This window comes from Ranitomeya imitator, chromosome 4, assembly GCF_032444005.1.
Source record: "Ranitomeya imitator isolate aRanImi1 chromosome 4, aRanImi1.pri, whole genome shotgun sequence".
Classification (NCBI taxonomy): domain Eukaryota; kingdom Metazoa; phylum Chordata; class Amphibia; order Anura; family Dendrobatidae; genus Ranitomeya; species Ranitomeya imitator.
The window spans coordinates 260,138,031-260,158,144 of NC_091285.1; the positions used below are offsets into that span (position 1 = coordinate 260,138,031).

At 42.6% G+C, this 20,114-nt stretch overlaps 1 protein-coding gene across 4 annotated transcripts in view; it reads left to right on the plus strand.

The window, feature by feature from the left end:
* The window catches only part of BBS10 (Bardet-Biedl syndrome 10), a 32,667-nt gene extending 13,248 nt beyond the window's left edge, over window positions 1–19,419 (plus strand). For 2 of the 4 annotated variants that reach the window (XM_069764562.1, XM_069764564.1), the window contains exons 2-3: window positions 8,625–8,819; window positions 17,479–19,419. In XM_069764562.1, coding sequence (XP_069620663.1) covers window positions 8,626–8,819; window positions 17,479–19,309 — 2,025 coding nt within the window. In that variant the 5' untranslated portion in view covers window position 8,625 and the 3' untranslated portion in view covers window positions 19,310–19,419. Of the gene's footprint in view, window positions 1–28; window positions 95–1,630; window positions 2,202–6,355; window positions 6,559–8,624; window positions 8,820–17,478 lie in introns of those variants that run through there. The other 2 variants (XM_069764560.1, XM_069764563.1) reach the window with 2 other exon arrangements.
* The last annotated feature ends 695 nt before the right edge of the window (window positions 19,420–20,114 follow it).

The window sequence follows — 20,114 nt, forward strand, 5'->3', positions numbered from 1 at the left end:
AGTAAAAATAATGCCCCTTTTTCAACAGAGGCGGAATTGGAAGCGCTCCGGGTACTAGAGAGTCTTCTTTTAGAACAACAGGAGTCAGAGCAGGGTAAGTTTCCTGACTTCATTAAAAAGAGGTCTAAAACATTTCCACCATTAACTTTGAATTCCTCTATTGAGGTTTTTGTAAGAATGGTCTGTAATGAGCTATATCAGTTGCAGACCAGAAGACCGTATGATAATCTGACTTCTATACAACGATGGGCCCTACAGGAACTCAAGGATATGAAACAGGTGGTATTCAAGCTGGCTGATAAAGGCGGTAATGTGGTGGTTTGGCCGGTACAATTATACGAGAAAGAGGCCTTTAAACAACTAAATGATGATACTTGTTATCAGAGGCTGCCATCAGACCCCACATCCGCCTTTCAGCTACAACTGTTTCATATCCTTGATGTTGCACTGGAGAATGGGTGCATTACTAAAACAGTGTGGGAAGGACTACGGGTTGCATTTCCAGTGGTTCCAACTATATACTTTTTACTAGGGTCGAGCGACCTTGACTTTTTTAGGGTCGAGCCGGGTTTCGCGAAACCCGACTATCTCAAAAGTCGAGTCGAGTGAAATCGGCCGATTATGGCGAAAAGTCGAGGATCGACCGAAACACGAAACCCAATGCAAAGGCAACGGGATTTTTTATTTTTTCTCTCTCTCTCTCTCTCTCTCTCTCTCTCTCTCTCTCTCTCTCTCTCTCCCTCTCTCCCCCTCTCCCCCTCTCCCCCTCTCCCCCTCTCCCCCTCTCCCCTCCGTCCGTCCCTGAACTGAAAAGCTGGTGTTACACAGTGCAAATCGCTACAGCGCACAAGCGACAACATGGCGATAGGCGTCCACGCCCCTAAGACCTATGTCATCACTCTGCCCACGCCCCTTCATTGGCTGAAAAAAATGGCGCCAAGCGCGTCATACGAAACGCGACTTTGGCGCGAAAGTCGCGTACCGCATGGCCGACCCCACACAGGTATCGGGTCGGGTTTCATGAAACCCGACTTTGCCAAAAGTCGGCGACTTTTGAAAATGAACGATCCGTTTCGCTCAACCCTACTTTTTACCCAAAGTCCATAAAAGTCTTCTGAATCCTCCCGGTAGGCCTATTGTCTCCGGGTGTGGAGGATTAAATGAGATGATTTCCCGATTTTTGGATTATTATTTAAAGCCATGTGTATTTGAACTACCATCATACATCAAGGACTCTGGTGATGTATTAAGGATACAGGGTATCACCTTTGAACCAGACATGTTGTTCATTTCTGGCGATGTTGAGTCGCTATACACTTGTATAGAACATCAGAAGGGGATAGCGGCAGTCAGATTTTTTCTGTTAAACAAGGGTATGGACTCGGATTTATTGGAATTTTTATTGGAATTATTGGAATATGCGCTTACGCACAACTACTTTACTTTCAAGGACCGTTATTTTAAACAGGAACGGGGAGTGGCGATGGGGGCGTGCTTCGCGCCCTCATACGCTAACTTATTTATGGGCCATTGGGAACGAGAATATATGCTATCATATTCATCTGATGTATCGGGCCCTAATGTATTGAGTTGGATGCGTTTTATAGACGATGTCCTTATTATTTGGCAGGGGAGTAGAACTGAATTGGATGGCTTCTTGACATACCTCAACGCCAATGACTGGAATATTAAGTTTACTTTTAAAGTGGAAGAGAACAAAATAGACTTCTTGGATTTGCAACTGTCTGTTGACCAACTGGGCAATATCCACAGTACCATTTATCGTAAAGAAACGAGTACAAACTCTTTATTACATGCAAGATCTGCACATCCAAGACACACCATTAAAGCGATCCCTAAGGGACAATTTATTAGAGCCAGGAGGATTTGTGACTTTGAGGAGGAGTTTGAAAACCAGGCTCGGGATTTGAAGCAGCGATTCTTCCGTCGAGGCTATATGCCAGATGATGTGGAAAGGGGGTATCAGCAAGCCAAGGACAGGAGTCGTGACAGCCTTCTTCGTTATCAGATACGGGGAAAAGAGGAGCCACAACTGCGGATGATTACGAACTATCACAGCAGATGGAGAGACATGGGTGACATTATGAATCGTCACTGGCCTATTCTGAAAGAGGATCCGGAACTGTCTAAATTGATTGAAGGAACACCTAGGATCGTTGCGAGGAGGAGTAAAACCATAGGTGAGATGATTACACATAGTCATTATATCCCTCCTAGGTCGCAATTCATATTTAACTCCAAGGGACCAGGTTGGGGCTCACGGCCATGTGGTGGATGTAGTGCATGTAGGTACATGGTCAAGACTGATGTATTTGTGAACTCTTCAAATTCTCATACGTTCAAGATAGTACACCCTATTAATTGTAGAACTACATCAGTGGTGTATCACATCACTTGCCCTTGTGGGCTTATCTATATAGGCCTCACATCAAGGCAGTTGCATGTACAGATCCTGGAGCATATAAGATATATACGAGCGGCTAGATTGATTGGATTTGAGGATTTACATAAAGAGGAAGTTGCCAAGTTAAAAACGATACCTTCCCATTATCGGGAGTTTCATCCCACAGGAACAATTGAGATGCAGGTGAAAGGCATTGATGTGGTCCATTTGGGGGCTCGTGGTGGTCATCTTATGAATAGGCTGGCACGGAAGGAGTGTCGTTGGATTTTATTTTTGTTTTATTTATTTTAATCTCTTTTTGTGAGGGATCCATGTGCCGTATATAATGCTCATTTGTAACTAATTTCTTGTTTCAGTATTTTAGGTTCACTATTATGTATAGAATAAGAGTGATCGTTAACAATAACTGTATAAAATATGAAGAAGGAGTTCATTGGAGAGGAAAAATGTGTTTGGAAAAATCGTCACCTTTTTCAAGAAATTTCACATGATCACTGGATTGTGGACATATCACATGTGTATAATATTGTAGAATATTTTGAGGCATATTTTTTATTATTATTTTTATTATATATTCATTTATATACTTTTTGCACACTAGTATTGTATTTGTGTATATTAATATGAGTTATAGTGTATTTGTAATAGGGTTTTTTTATTTGTATATATGAACAAATATTTTGTGGTTATAAAAAATATATAAAGAGAATATTTGCGCTAAAAAACATCAGTATATAAAAATATAAATAAGGAATAGTTCCGTCTGAACTAGGCGTTAGGGTGCCTCCGCATATGGCATACCTGAATCCTTATGTGCTGTATATATGCGTGTGTCTCCTTGTAGTGGAAAATCCTGTGGATAATGTCCGTAAGGTTTTTAATGTAGATGTACCAATGCTGGCAAAAGATAGCTGATAAGAAGCAAAAATCGCAGGTGCCAATATGTCGGGGGTCGCCGTCCCGGCCGGTGACAAGCGAACACTCCCGCACACAGAGTATTCGGAAGCTTTCAATGCTTTCCAGAATAATGTCATACGTGACATCAGGAAAATTTCAGATAAAAAATGTTCTAAATTTAAATCCAATCTATCTAATCAAGTGCGAAGAGCTATCCAGCAATTTCAAAATAATAGAAATTTGACTATTAGGCCCGCTGACAAGGGTGGTGGTATTGTGATTCTGAATACTGAAGATTACAATAAAGAATCCTCACGTCTGTTGGGTGATACACTGACTTATGAGATTTTTAAGACTGACCCAACGGATAAATATTTAGGAGAGATGCAAGTTTTAATTAGAACGGGCCTTCAAAAAGGGTTTTTTAATAAAAATGAATTTGATTTTATAAACTCTCCATACCCCAGAACCCCATATCTTTATTATTTGCCGAAAGTCCATAAAGACCCCATTAACCCACCGGGTCGACCGATTATTTCTGCTATAGGGGGGCTTACATCCAACCTTTCAAGATTCGTGGACTGTTATTTACAGAAGTTGTGCCCTAAGCTCCCCTTGTATGTAAAGGACAGTACGCATATTTTAAATATTTTAAAGGATATAACATGGGAAGAGTCCTATATTATAGGTACTTTAGACATCACCTCCCTATATACCGTCATTGAGCATGAAAAAGGGTGCGCAGTGGCAAAACATTTCATGTTAAACGATAACATCCCAGATGATCAGTCTTCATTTTGGAATGTGTTGATTTTATATTAAAACACAATTATTTTAAATTTGGGGTGCACTACTACTCCCAGAAGTGGGGTACTGCCATGGGTACCAGGTTCGCCCCCAGCTATGCCAATTTGTATGTTGAACATCCTGTAAAGCGCTGGTTATAACCATTGTTTATTAACCCTTACGAGGGAGGTGTTGCCATACACATGTTATATCTTATATCTTAGACTGAACCAGGTTATTTGTTAATATATGTCCTTCCTTCTATGATTATCTCATTATTTTTGCACACAGTTATATCCCTGAGAAATGTGCAGTAGGACTGGTGGATATTTTTTGTCAAGCATACGGATTTGTTTGCTTCAATTGCCTTTCCTAATGCTTGAACCGTCCTACATGAGATTCCAATATAGAAGGGGGCTGTATTGGTATATTTTTTGTGCACCTATATGTATTTTTCTTACCTTACGCTTTCTTTCATCTCTTTTTATTGCTCATTGTTTTCCCTCCTTTAGTTGGTTAGGTTTGTAATAGGGTGAGCAGGTGTCAGCCGCCGCGGAGTGGGGGCGCCAAATTATCTATCAGGGTGCCAACCTCCACTGCTAGGAAGGGACAGCAGGTAAGCGTAGGGTTATATTAGGATAGGTGCACATTTGTGATCCATATTTGTATATTTATTTTTTTCTGTTTCACTGGGAAGTGGTATTTTTTAAAGAATTTTTGATTAAACTTATACTTTTTAAGGGGACAACATGTTACACAGTCTTTAATTTCCCTTTTCCGATTATTATTTTGTACGTTTCTATTCAATTTGTATGTGGGCAAGTGGGAAGAGGAAACCATTTTCCACAATGGCACTCTGCGGGCGGGCCTGATCCTATGGCAGAGATTCATAGATGACATTATATTTATTTGGTCCACAGGCCCCCTTTTATTGAATGATTTTATTCAAGCGTTAAATAAAAATGAATATTTTTTAAAATTCACGGTCACGACCAGTAATAAAGAAATTAATTTTTTAGATTTAAAAATTTTCATAACAAATAATACTATTCAGACGCAAATGTACCATAAACCCACGGACTCCAACAATTACATTGCTTTGGACAGTTGCCACCTCCCCAGTTGGTTATTGAACGTCCCCAGGAGTCAATTTATAAGAGCACATAGAAACTGTTCAAGGAAACAGGATTATGACTTGGAGTCCGACATGCTAGTAGAAAAGTTCGTAGCAAAAGGATATGACAAACAAACCCTATTGGGTACCAGGGAACTAGTTGGCAAGTGCTCACGTGCAGAATTATTGATCCAGAGGGACAAAACCAAAAATATCCATGAAGAATGGGAAGTGGGTGAGATCCCAATTATCACACAATATAATTCGAACAGTAAATTCTTGCACAAAATTGTGAATAGGCATTGGAACATCTTAAGGGAGGATAAAGTGATTGGTGACCTCTTATCTACACGTCCCAGATTTATTTATAAAAGAGCAAATAATCTGGGTAATATAATAGCCCCTACGAACGGCATGGTGAGGAACAGGCGTAATCTCACATCATCACATTGTCCTAACGGGTTCTTCCCTTGTAAAAAATGTGGACCATGTAAAAAATTGAACATAAATAAACAAACATCTATTTCTAACAAATCAGTTACTATGGACATTCAGGATTTTATTACATGTTCCACCAAGGGAATTATTTATGGAATAACTTGCCCCTGCGGAAAACTTTATATAGGCCGCACCATAAGAGCTATGCATGTCAGAATAGGGGAACATTTGAGGAATATCTCAAACAAGTTTACTGGACACCCCCTGTCCATGCATTTTATAACACACCATGGGAGCTCGTTGAAGGACATCAAGGTCACAGGATTAAAAATTGTCAAAAAAGATGGACGTGGGGGTAATTTTATTCATCAGATGTCCAGGGCTGAGACAAAATGCATTTTCTAGTTAAACACTTTAGTACCACATGGCCTCAATAGTGAAGTAGAACTTTTTGCCTTCCAACAATGAGTTAATAACGTACGATCCGGCGCTCTATTTAGGACGCACACACCGCACACCTTACCATCCCTGAAGAAGGAATCAGCGATTCCGAAACGCGTTGGATATTGGTCTGGTGTGCGTTCCGTAGCCGGTCACGTGACTCATCACGTGGCAGTGACGTCACGCAAGGTCCTGCAGCTGCTCTGCACCTTGCCAGCTCTATTATTTTGATAGAGCTGCCTGTGCACGGCACGTTCTATTCAGCGGTGTGCGGGAGTGTTCGCTTGTCACCGGCCGGGACGGCGACCCCCGACATATTGGCACCTGCGATTTTTGCTTCTTATCAGCTATCTTTTGCCAGCATTGGTACATCTACATTAAGGACCTTACGGACATTATCCACAGGATTTTCCACTACAGGGAGACACACGCATATATACAGCACATCAGGATTCAGGTATGCCATATGCGGAGGCAGAAAATGAAAATGAATTCCAGGAATTCCTTTTCATTTTCTGGTTCTCTCACGCCTTGACACAGCGTTTCCGTGCTCCGAGCCCCCTGGGATCTTCACTATGGTGAGCTGGATTTCTCTTTTTGTTACTACATATGCGGAGGCACCCTAACGCCTAGTTCAGACGGAACTATTCCTTATTTATATTTTTATATATTGATGTTTTTTAGCGCAAATATTCTCTTTATATATTTTTTATAGTGTTTATCTATGGATGAATAGGGTGGTCATCATTATATTTGCTGCATATGAACTCAGTTTTTAGGGCAGCGCCTTCCTGGACATTTGCTTATTTTATTTTGTGGTTATATATATATTTCTGGTGCACTTATTCACTTATATATATTTCTTTATTTTTGTGCCCATATTTGTTGTTCTTAACACATTTGGCCGCTCTGATGTTATGCGCGTGATTTACCCTCTATTTTTGTACTTGGTTGTTTGTTTTGTTATATTTTCCTATTCCCTCTTCTTTGCCAACACTTCCAATGGCCGCTCCGGTGTTGTGCGCTTGATTTGCCTCCCTGCACGTGTGCCTAGTCACGTGCCCTGCCTGTGACGTTACAGAGGGTGCGACTGCGCCCTCTAGTGACGTTGCCGCAGGGCCGGTGACATGGTGCCGTGTTTGGCGGCGGTGAATCAAGCGCCGGATTATATGCACGTGAGTGAGAAATATACCATTGGCTATACTTAATTATGTGGACTTATATATATATATATATACGGCTATAGCCCTCATTCCCCATCACTCCCTGACGAAGCAACGTGTGAAACGCGCGTTGGAGTGCGGGGTAGCAGTAGCACTACGTGGGAAATGAATCCTGGTTAGTATATGGAGGTCCTTTTTTTACTATGTGCCAGTTACCTTCCTATTAGGGAATACTATATGTGATCTTACTATGTGCACTTTATTAATATATCTTGAGGTTATTTATGCACTTTATATGATACTACTTGGACTGGATTGAATACTCATAAGCACCTTATTTATTTATTTATTAATATTCATGAAACTTAATATATGGAGGATATATTTCCCTAATTATGGCAGTTGAATTTGTATAGTACAATGCACTACCTTGATTGATTACTCAGATTACGGGTGGTGCTCTGCCCCCTCTGGTTTTTAGTTTGTTGTTTATGTTTTTTATTATTATGTGTCTGTGTTAGATTGGATTGGTGTCTCTAAATAAAATTATTTATATTTGAACATTATTGTTTTTTGGATTTAGTTATTTATTTTACATTTCTTTTCAAGTGGTTCCTTTTTTGGTATCATATTTAGTTGTCTGCTTGAGCTTTATTTTTGAGTAATTTGATAGGTTCTTATTTTTGCTCCTTTTTTTTGGTTTAAAACATGGTGGTTGTTGTCTAGACTTGCAGCAATAGGACACCTTATATACTAGCGCCGCTGAAAATATACATGTTAACTAAATTTATCTAAACTTATTTGTTTTCTAATTTCTTTACTTTTATAGAGGGTTGATTAAAATGTTTAGTTTTTTTTTAAATATAGTGTATATCTTAATGAGGCTGGGGTTCACAGGGTATGGCCGGCATTGTGTCTTCTGTAGGCCCCAGCTGCCATCACAATCCATTGCCGCTCTGTGGTCACTTCACGGGGGGACGCAATAGATGTCTTGTCAGACGTGTGCTCCTGAAAGCCCCACTGTGAGGTGTTATTTGCAGCATAATCGCGTGTGTACTGTGAATAAAATTAATATGCTTGAGGTTATCCGGATATTAAAAAACAAAATCCATTTGAAAATGGTGCCCCACCGTGCCTGCGCAGTAGCAACTATCGGTGTATATAGAGGTGATACGATAGCTGCTACAGCGCAGGCACGGCGGCGCCATCTTGCTAGAGATAAAAAAACAATTTCCTCCTCCAAGGTGGCGCCGCCTGCGCAGTAGCAGCTAACATACTGTCACTGTTTCATTACTTAGGATGTCATATAAAATAATCTTTGTATACACCAGTACAATTTGTTTTTCTTTTAATTTTAAAGAATGCAAAGACATACAGAACATCTAAACATTCGTAAAATCCTGCAGGTGACGGAGCCATTGGAGAATATTCTACGTAGTTGCTTTGGTCCTGAAGGAGGACAAGTTTTATTCATTAAATCCACAGGTGATCTTCTCATTACCAAAGATGGAAGAAGGATATTGGAGAGCCTTTTATTGGATCACCCTGTTGCAAGGTACTTATGCATACTTTGTGTATTTTGTCAGCACAGGATGACTGTTCAAACTAAGTCTCGCCACTCGGCACTCCACGGCATTGCCAATCATTTATATACACCTTCCCACCTGTTTGTTTTCCCTCTATCTCCATCCCCCTCTTTGATTGACAGTTCTGACTTCATAGAGCCAGACACTTGCTGATGCACAGGTGCTTCTCACAAAATTAGAATATCATCAAAAAATTTATTTATTTCAGTTCTTCAATACAAAAAGTAAAACGCATCTATTATATAGAGTCATTACAAACAGAGTGATCCATTTCAAGTGTTTATTTATTAATGTTGATGATTATGGCTTGCAGCCAATGAAAATCCAAAAGTCATTATCTCAGTAAATTAGAATACTTTATAACACCAGCTTGAAAAATGATTTTCAAATATGAACTGTTGGCCTACTGAAATCTATATTCAGTAAATGCACTCAATACTTGGTTGTGGCTCCTTTTGCATCAATGTTGCGTGGCATGGAGGCGATCAGTCTGTGGCACTGCTGGGGTGTTATGGAAGCCCAGGTTGGTTTGATAGCAGTCTTCAGCTCGTCTTCATTGTTGGGTCTGGTGTCTCATCTTCCTCTTAACAATACTCCATAGATTCTCTGAGGTTAAGGTCAGGCGAGTTTGCTGGCCAATCAAGCACAGTGATCCAGTTTTTTGTAAACCAGGTATTGGTAGTTTTGGCAGTGTGGACAGGTGCCAAGTCCTGCTGGAGAATGAAAGTTCCATCTCCAAAAAGCTTGTCGGAAGAGGGAAGCAAGAAGTGCTCTAAAATTTCCTGAAAGACGGCTGTGCTGACTTTGGTCTTACTAAAACACAGTGGACCTGTGGGGAAGAAAAAAAAAAAAGACCTATATCAGCAGATGACATGGCTCTCCAAACCATGACAGATTGTGGAAACTTCACACTAGACCTCAAGCAGCTTGGATTGTGCGCCTCTCCGCTCTTCCTCCAGACTCTGGGACTTTGATTTCCAAATGAAATGCAAAATTTACTTTAATCTGAAAACAACACCTTGGACCACTGAGCAACAGTCCATTTCTTTTTCTCCTTGGCCCAGGTAAGACGCTTCTGGCGTTGTCTATTGGTCATGAGTGGATTGACACAAGGAATGCGACACTTGTAGCCCATGTCCAGGATAGGTCTGTGTGTGGTGGCTCTAGAGGCAATGACTCCAGCAGCAGTCCACTCCTTGTGAATCTCCCCCAAATTTTTGAATGGCCTTTTCTTAACAATCCTTTCAAGGCTGCTGTTATCCCGGTTGCTTGTGCACCTTTTTCTACCACACTTTTTTTCCTTCCACTCAACTTTCCATTAAAGGGAACCTGTCACCCCCAAAATCGAAGGTGAGCAAAGCCCACCGGCATCAGGAGCTTATCTACAGCATTCTGCAATGCTGTAGATAAGCCCCTAATGTATCCTGAAAGATTAGAAAAAGAGGTTAGATTATACTAACCCAGGGGCAGTCCCGCTGCGGTCGTGGTCCAGTCCGGGGCCTCCCATCTTCTTACGATGATGTCCACTTCTTGTCTTCACACTGCAGCTCCGGCGTAGGCATACTTTGTCTGCCCTGTTGAGGGGAAAGTACTGCAGTGTGCAGGCGCCGGGCCTCTCTGACCTTTCCCGGCACCTGCGCACTGCAGTACTTTGCTCTTCCCTCAACAGGGAAGACAAAGTACACCTGCGCCGGAGCCGCAGCGAGAAGACAAGAAGAGGACGTCATCGTAAGAAGATGGGAGGCCCCGGACCGGACGCGACACCCATCGGACCCGGACCGCAGATGGACCGCCCCTGGGTTAGTATAATCTAGCCTCTTTTTCTCATCTTTCAGGATACAACGGGAGCTTATCTACAGCATTCCAGAATGCTGTAGATAAACCTCTGATGCTGGTGGGCTTAGCTCATATTTGATTTTGGGGGTGACAGGTTCCCTTTAATATGCTTGGATACAGCACTCTGAACAGCCAGCTTCTTTAGCAATGACCTTTTTTGGCTTACCTTCCTTGTGGAGTGTGTCAATGACTGCCTTCAGGACATTTGTCAAGTCAGCAGTCTTCCCCATGATTGTGGAGCCTACTGAAACAGACTAAGGGACCTTTTTAAATGCTCAAAACCATATTCAAGAAGAAGTTTATTAACCCTTCAGGTGTTTCACAGGAATTTTTGGAATGTTTAAATAAAAATGAACATTTAACTTTTTTTCACAAAAAATTTACTTCAGCTCCAATTTGTTTTATTTTACCAAGGGTAACAGGAGGAAATGGACCCCAAAAGTTGTTGTACAATTTGTCCTGAGTACACCGATACCCCATATGTGGGGGGTAAACCACTGTTTGGGCGCATGACAGAGCTCGGAAGCGAAGGAGCGCCATTTGACTTTGCAATGCAAAATTGACTGGAATTGAGATGGGACGCCATGTTGCGTTTGGAGAGCCCCTGATGTGCCTAAACATTGAAACCCCCCACAAGTGACACCATTTTGGAAAGTAGACTCCCTAAGGAACTTATCTAGATGTGTTGTGAGAACTTTGAACCCCCAAGTGTTTCACTGCAGTTTATAAGGCAGAGCCGTGAAAATAAAAAAAAAAATTCACACAAAAATAATTTTTTAGCCCCTAGTTTTGTATTTTCCCAAGGGTAACAGGAGAAATTGGACCCCAAAAGTTGTTGTCCAATTTGTCCTGAGTACGCTGATACCCCATATGTTGGGGTAAACCCCTGTTTGGGCACACGGGAGAGCTCGGAAGGGAAGGAGCGCCGTTTATCTTTTTCAACGCAGAATTGCCTGGAATTGAGATCGGACTCCATGTCCCGTTTGGAGAGCCCCTGATGTGCCTAAACAGTGGAAACCCCCAACTATAACTGAAACCCTAATCCAAACACACCCCTAACCCTAATTCCAATGGTAACCCTAACCACACCTCTAACCCAGACACACCCCTAACCCTATTCCCAACCCTAACTTTAGCCCCAACCCTAACCCTAGCCCTAACCCTAATGGGAAAATGGAAATAAATACATTTTTTAAATTTTTCCCCTAACTAAGGGGGTGATTAAGGGGGGTTTGATTTACTTTTATAGCGGGTCTTTTAGTGGATTTTTATGATTGGCAGCCGTCACACACTGATAGACGCTTTTTATTGCAAAAAATATTTTTTGCGTTACCACATTTTGAGAGCTATAATTTTTCCATATTTGGGTCCACAGAGTCATGTGAGATCTTGTTTTTTGCGGGACGAGTTGACGTTTTTATTGGTAACATTTTTGGGCACGTGACATTTTTTGATCGCTTTTTATTCCGATTTTTGTGAGCTATTCATGAATTTCTTTGGGGGAGGCGTTTATACCGTTCCGCGTTTGGTAAAATGGATAAAGCAGTTTTATTCTTCGGGTCAGTGCGATTACAGCGATATCTCTTTTATATCATTTTTTTATGTTTTGGCGCTTTTTATACGATAAAAACTATTTTATAGAAAAAATAATTATTTTTGCATTGCTTTATTCTGAGGACTATAACTTGTTTATTTTTTCGTTGATTATGCTGTATGGCGGCTTGTTTTTTGCGGGACAAGATGACGTTTTCAGAGGTACCATGGTTATTTATATCAGTCTTTTTGATCGCGTGTTATTCCACTTTCTGTTTGGCAGTATGAGAATAAAGCGTTGTTTTTTGCCTCGTGGTTTTTTTTTTGTTTTTGTTTTTTTACGGTGTTCACTGAAGGGGTTAACTAGTGATATAGTTTTATAGGTGGGGTTGTTACGGACACGGCGATACTAAATATATGTACTTTTATTATTTTTTTATTATTATTTAGATAAAGAAATGTATTTATAGGAAGAATTTTTTTTTTCGGGGAATTTTTTTAAATTTTTTTTTACACTATAACATTGCCCCAGGGGGGGCATCATGTTATGGTGTAAGATCGCTGATCTGACACTTTGCTGTGCACTGTGTCAGATCAGCGATCTGACGTGCACTTCTCCTGGCTTCCCGGCGCCTGCTCTGAGCAGGTGCAGTGAGCCACCTCCCTGCAGGACCCGGATGCCGCGGCCATCTTGGATCCAGGCCTGCTGCAGGGAGGAGGTAAGAGGCCCTCGCAGCAACTCGATCACATCACGTTGCTCTGGGGTCTCAGGGAAGCCCGCAGGGAGCCCCCTCCCTGCGCGATGCTTCCCTATACCGCCGGCACACTGCGATCATGTTTGATCGCAGTGTGCCGGGGGTTAATGTGCCGGGGCGGTCCGTGACCGCTCCTGGCACATAGTGCCGGATGTCAGCTGCAATAGTCAGCTGACACTCGGCCGCGCTCCACCCGTGAGCGCGGCCGATCGCGTATGACGTACTATCACGTCAGTGGTCATACGGGCCCACCCCACCTCGACGGGATAGTACGTCATGTGTTAGAAAGGGGTTAATAACAGTTGTTGCCTTCTCACCAATCTGCTTGCCTTTTGTCCTGTAGCCCATCCCAGCCTTGTGCAGGTCTACAATTTTGTCCCTGGTGTCCTTAGACAGCTCTTTGGTGTTGACCATGGTGGAGAGGTTGGAGTGTGACTGAGTGTATGGACAGTTGTCTTTTATACAGGTAACAAGTTCAAACAGGTGCAATTAATACAGGTAATGAGTGCAGAGTAGGAGGGATTCTTAAAGAAAAACTAACAGGTCTGTGAGAAAAAGAATTCTTGCTGGTTGGTAGGTGATCAAATACTTATTTCATGCAATTTAATTTTTTAGAAATCATGCAATGTGATTTTCCGTTGTGTGTTTGTAATTTTTATCGTAGGTATACTTCACCTGTGAAAGACAGAATATAAAAAAAAAAAAAGACTGCTACATTCTTGCTAAATCAGCAGTGTATCAAATACTTCTTCTCCCCACTGTATTTGCGCCGATCATACACTGTGGAGGCCCGTTTGTTCTACCTAAACAGATTTGACTGGAGGCACGGACTCCACACAACCTCTGAAGATGTCATATAGTACATGACTCCAAGACATTAGTATGGAGATCCATGTAACTTGCAATGTTTGATATCAATTTTAATTTATTTTTAACACAGTACACAATGGCTTCATTGAGATCTGAGAAATTTGGAGGTTTCTCACGCCATTCCTAAACATTTTTTGCAGTTTCGCAGGGAGCATTATCCTGCTGAAAGAGGCCACTACCACTAGGAAAGGCCTTTACCGTAAAGGTGTGCAGGTGGTCTGCAATAATCCTAATCAGATCTCTGATTACATTTAGCCCCCTTAGGGTAAGCCCACACATGATAGAACCTGTGATAGGTGGGAGAGAGAGCAGCAGCGGGTGTTTTCCTCTCTGCCTGCCCTTGTCTGATCCTGATTTCAGAGCTGATGTTAAGGTAGGCATAATATATCAAAGTAACATACCGAAGAATGCCTGGTCCCAAGGTGCAGGAATTGCCAAGAGCACCATACCGACTCCATCGGCTTGCCTTCTTTCTATAGTGCAGCAATAGGTGTCTCTCAGAAACATGTTTGACTCCGGTCGTCCACATGATGTTAAATAACACATTGATCGGACGTATACTATCCACCGGAGGGGGAGTAAGAGCGCTAATTGCTACAGTGCAGGTCAGTTGGTGTCTCTCAGATACATCTCCCCCCAGCCGTCCACATGATGTTGAATAGCACTTGATTCGTCGCACCAGACCAGGACAGGTCTTTCATTGCTTCATGGCCTAGATCTGATGCTTACATGTGTATTGTTGGTTGTTTTGAAATTGGACATTGGTCAACATGGGCACTCTGGCCGGACTCCAAACCATTCTGTAATAGCCAACATAGATGTTTTCAGCAGTCTGTGCTACTTTAACCCTGTAGGATTGGAATAGGGTTAGCCTTTGCACCACAAGCGCATCAGTGGGCTTTAGGTGCCCTTGACTCTGTCGCCAGCTTGACTATTGTCCTATTTTGCTTACTTTTAGCAGATACCACTGCATCCTTGGGGGCACTTCCCAAGACCTGATGTTTTGGTGATCATCTAACCTTCGCAATTTGGTGCGTGTTAGGATTGCTACTATTCTTACACTAGCTCACTTTCCTGACCCCAACATTTCCTTTTTAAGAAGTGACCCCTAGACAAATGTTATTGTCACAAGATGATCAATTTTATTCACTTAACCGGTGTCTTAATGTTTGGCTGAACAGTGTATGTGGAGAAACTGCTATATTCTCACCTTAATAATAATAATAATAATAATTTTTTATTTATATAGCGCCAACATATTCCGCAGCGCTTTACAAATTATAGAGGGGACTTGTACAGACAATAGACATTACAGCATAACAGAAATACAGTTCAAAACAGATACCAGGAGGAGTGAGGGCCCTGTTCGCAAGCTTACAAACTATGGGGAAAAGGGGAGACACGAGAGGTGGATGGTAACAATTGCTTTAGTTATTCGGACCAGCTATAGTGTAAGGCTCAGGTGTTCATGTAAAGCTGCATGAACCAGTATGTAGCAGTACAGACACAGAGGGCTAATACTGCATAAAGTGTATGAGAACATGATGCGAGGAACCTTTTTTATTTATTTATTTATTTATTTATTTATTTATTTTTTATTATAAATAGGCCACACAGGGATCGTTAGGTTAATGCATTGAGGCGGTAGGCCAGTCTGAACAAATGAGTTTTTAGGGTACGCTTAAAACTGTGGGGATTGGGGATTAATCGTATTAACCTAGGTAGTGCATTCCAAAGAATCGGCGCAGCACGTGTAAAGTCTTGGAGACGGGAGTGGGAGGTTCTGATTACCTGATATTACCTTAAGATAATATATGTCTCTCTGTAAACTTTCTTGCTGATTTTAAAAATGAGGTTAATACCACTTACCGTATATACTCGAGTATAAGCCGAGATTTTCAGCCCAAATTTTTGGGCTGAAAGTGCCCCCCTCGGCTTATACTCGAGTCACGGTAGTGGTGGGGTCGGCGGGTGAGGGGGAGAGGGCGCTGAGGTATACTTACCTAGTCCCAGCGATCCTCGCAGTGTCCCTGCCTTCCTCCCCGTCTTCTGTGCTGCAGCGTCTTCCCCTCTTCAGCGGTCACGTGGGACCGCTCATTAGAGATATGAATAAGCGGCTCCACCTCCCATAGGGGCGGAGCCGCCTATTCATGTCTCTAATCAGCGGTGCCGGTGACCGCTGACAGGAAGATGCTGCAGCACAGAAGACGGGGAGGAAGGCAGGGACAGCGCGAGGATCGCTGGGACTAGGTAAGTATGTTATATTCACCTGTCCGCGTTCCAGCCGCCGGGCGTCGCTCCATCTTCCCGGCGCCTCCATCTTCCCGGGGTCTGCGCTCTGACTGTTCAGGCAGAGGGCGCGATGACGCATATAGTGTGCGCGGCGCCCTCTGCCTGATCAGTCAGAGCAGAGACGCCGGGAAGATGGAGGCGCCGGGACCGGACGCTGGGAGCTGCAATCAAGGGAGGTGAGTATGTGGTTTTTTTTTTTTATTGCAGCAGCGGCAGCACAGATTTATGTGCAGCATCTATGGGGGCAGTATGAACGGCACACAGCACTATATGGGGGCAGTATGAACGGCACACAGCACTATATGGGGGCAGTATGAACGGCACACAGCACTATATGGGGGCAGTATGAACGGCACACAGCACTATATGGGGGCAGTATGAACGGCACACAGCACTATATGGGGGCAGTATGAACGGAACACAGCACTATATGGGGGCAGTATGAACGGCACACAGCACTATATGGGGGCAGTATGAACGGCACACAGCACTATATGGGGGCAGTATGAACGGCACACAGCACTATATGGGGGCAGTATGAACGGCACACAGCACTATATGGGGGCAGTATGAACGGCACACAGCACTATATGGGGGCAGTATGAACGGCACACAGCACTATATGGGGGCAGTATGAACGGCACACAGCACTATATGGGGGCAGTATGAACGGCACACAGCACTATATGGGGGCAGTATGAACGGCACACAGCACTATATGGGGGCAGTATGAACGGCACACAGCACTATATGGGGCATCTGTGCAGCTTCTATGGGGGCAGTATGAACGGCACACAGCACTATATGGGGGCAGTATGAACGGCACACTGCACTATATGGGGGCAGTATGAACGGCACACAGCACTATATGGGGGCAGTATGAACGGCACACAGCACTATATGGGGGCAGTATGAACGGCACACAGCACTATATGGGGGCAGTATGAACGGCACACAGCACTATATGGGGGCAGTATGAACGGCACACAGCACTATATGGGGCATCTGTGCAGCATCTATGGGGCAGTATGAACGGCACACAGCACTATATGGGGCATCTGTGCAGCATCTATGGGGCAATATGAACGGTGCAGAGCACTATATGGCACAGCTATGGGGAAATAATGATCTATTTTTATTTTTGAAATTCACCGGTAAATGCTACATTTCCACCCTAGGCTTATACTCGAGTCAATAAGTTTTCCCAGTTTTTTGTGGCAAAATTAGGGGGGTCGGCTTATACTCGGGTCGGCTTATACTCGAGTATATACGGTATGTACAAACTACATAAAAATGATCTGCCACTGAAGTTAACCTCCGTTCTGATTTTGTTTTTCTCTAGAATGATCGTGAAGTCTGCCTCCAGGCATTACGATATTACTGGTGATGGTGTGAAATCCTTTGTTCTTCTCTTATGTGCTGTCCTCCGAGAGCTCCAGGCAACAGCTGATAAAAATGAAGATCCGCTTTCATCCGGGAAGAACCAATATCAAAGGCTAGGTCATGCATTGAGAAGATTAAGCAATTTGCTCTTGACCTTCCACAGTAGAGTTCTGGCTCACATTATAGCCGAGCACCTGAGTCCTCACTTTCTGTCAGTTTTCAGACTTATGGAAGGAAATATTACCTTATGTAGAGCATCTGTACAGCACATATTAGATACTTATTTCAGCGGAAGAATTGGATGTAACCTCCAGGGGTTCATTAGTAAACTTGCCTGTGAATACTTTTATAACTCTTTTCTGGACATTGGCGACATTCCCAGTGTGGTCAGTTTAGTGAACAAATATTTCTCTGAGCTTCTCACAGAAGTTTCGGGACTCCCAGTAGCTGATTCCAGGATATTACCCGGCCTAATACTACACCGGCCGTTTTCTGTGTACTGTCCAGCAGAGGGAGAAGTAAGAGCACTAATTGTAACCGAGCAGATCAGTCCGTGTCTCTCAGATACAGACATAGATTTTGTCGTTTCATCAGATTTTCAACTACAACAGTCCCAACTATTCCAAAGACTGAGAACCGAAAGTGTTCTGCGACAATTACGACAGAAAGAAGTCAAGGTCATATTTTCAAGGGTGAAGCAACACGAGATTGTACTTTACTATGCCAAACTAAGTGGAATATCGATAGTAGATTGCTTACCATCAGAGGAGATTAGTCTTCTTTGCAAGATCACCGGAGTATCCCAAATGTCCGGACCACTTAATGGAGACCTTCAGACTGTAACTTTTCCAGCAGCAAGTTGTAAGCCTATTGTGATTGGTTCCAAGAAGTATGTGCATCTTGTTTTCCAGAGTTCATCGGCCTTCAGGCCGCACAGCCTTGTGTTGTGTGGCCCTGTGAAAGGTGTGACTGAGCAGCTTGTTTCTGCCTTTCATGGTGCTTTTAGGATGCTAACCCAGTTATTCCATCCGTTCACTGCCATTCAGGAACAGCCACCAAGTAATGCAGATAGTTATTTTCCAAAAGTGGCCGTTCTCTCTAAAGAACAAAGTGTCACTTGTAATGGCTGCCGGAATGACTCAGCTGGCCACAAGTGCTATCTAGAAAATATTGACCAGGCCGTCCACGTACTCGGCACACTGTCCGTGGAAAAGGACTCGACTCGCGCTTGTAAAGAGTGTTCAGCAAGTTTAAGTCCATCTTATAGATGTGAGGACACAGGCAATATATGTTTTCATGAGATGAGAAGAAAATCGCATCAAGAGCCATTTATAATCCATGGCGACTCTAGTAGTATTACTGATTCAACGGGCACAATACCATTTGCAAATGTTGGACTAGTATTTCCAGGGGCTGGAGTTTTTGAACTTTTGCTGAAAGATTATCTCTACAAGTTTGCGAAGACATGCCATGATACAGAACTGGCATCCATATGTACAATGTTTGGAAATGCTCTTTTATGTATTCCCAGGCAAATCTACAAAGCAAAGACCGGACAGGTCCATTTCCCACTATATTATTTACAGTGTACTCAAAACATGAAACCCACAGATTTACTTAGCATAGCAGAGACAGGTCTTGAACCTGTTTCCTGTAAGTACCAATTGCTAGCCTCTGTGCTCCAATGCATCAGCCAGCTTGTGACCATAGACTTGATTGTTGGTGTTAAAAGGAGCCCATGTAGTCGAAGCGAAGAAACTGATCAAGACATGTTGCTGGAGGATCATTGACCTTTATAGGCGTTAATGCAGGTTGTTTTCCTAATACCTAAAGTTACTAGATATCTGCTTCCTCATATTTTAAAATTGACATGTAAACTATAAATGCAGTTTTTTGGAAAGTGTGTTCGTTTTTTTTTTTATTTATAACATGTTTCAAAATTTGTCAGGGGGCATATGTGTTGAATAAAATGCAGGATATAAATTACAGCTGGAGCGGATGTAGTGATGACGCGAACCGGAAGTGACGCGTCCGTAGCCATGACTACCCGCAACGCCAGTCAGTGTCATGCGGTGGGCGCTGCCAGCCAGGTAAAAACCAAAGCACCACCCTCACAAGGAGAAAGATCCTATGGAAGTGAATAGGTGCTGGACTGTATTACCCTAGAATAGCCACTATACACTGTGCAGAGCCATGCTGTTTCGCTCTGTACACAGTATCCATCTGGCTGCTGTGGGATCTGCAAACAACTGATCAGTGAGCGGGCTGGGTGTTCGAGACTCACTGGTTGAATATTGATGAACTAGATTCTAGATCACTGGAAGCTGCAATACATCATACACAAATCTGATAGGTACAACCGTAACCAGTATATAGATAAAAGTAAGATATAACACCAGACAGGGATTATATATATAAAAATGCCTTTATTAAATACAGATGGCAAATAAATGTATATTTTTAAATACTCATAAATAGTGCGCACAAGGACAAAAAAATATATTACAAAAAATGACCACAATATATAACAATTATTAAAAAATATATATATTAAAAAATGGAAAATTTGAATAGACTAGCTGACCCCAACGGTAT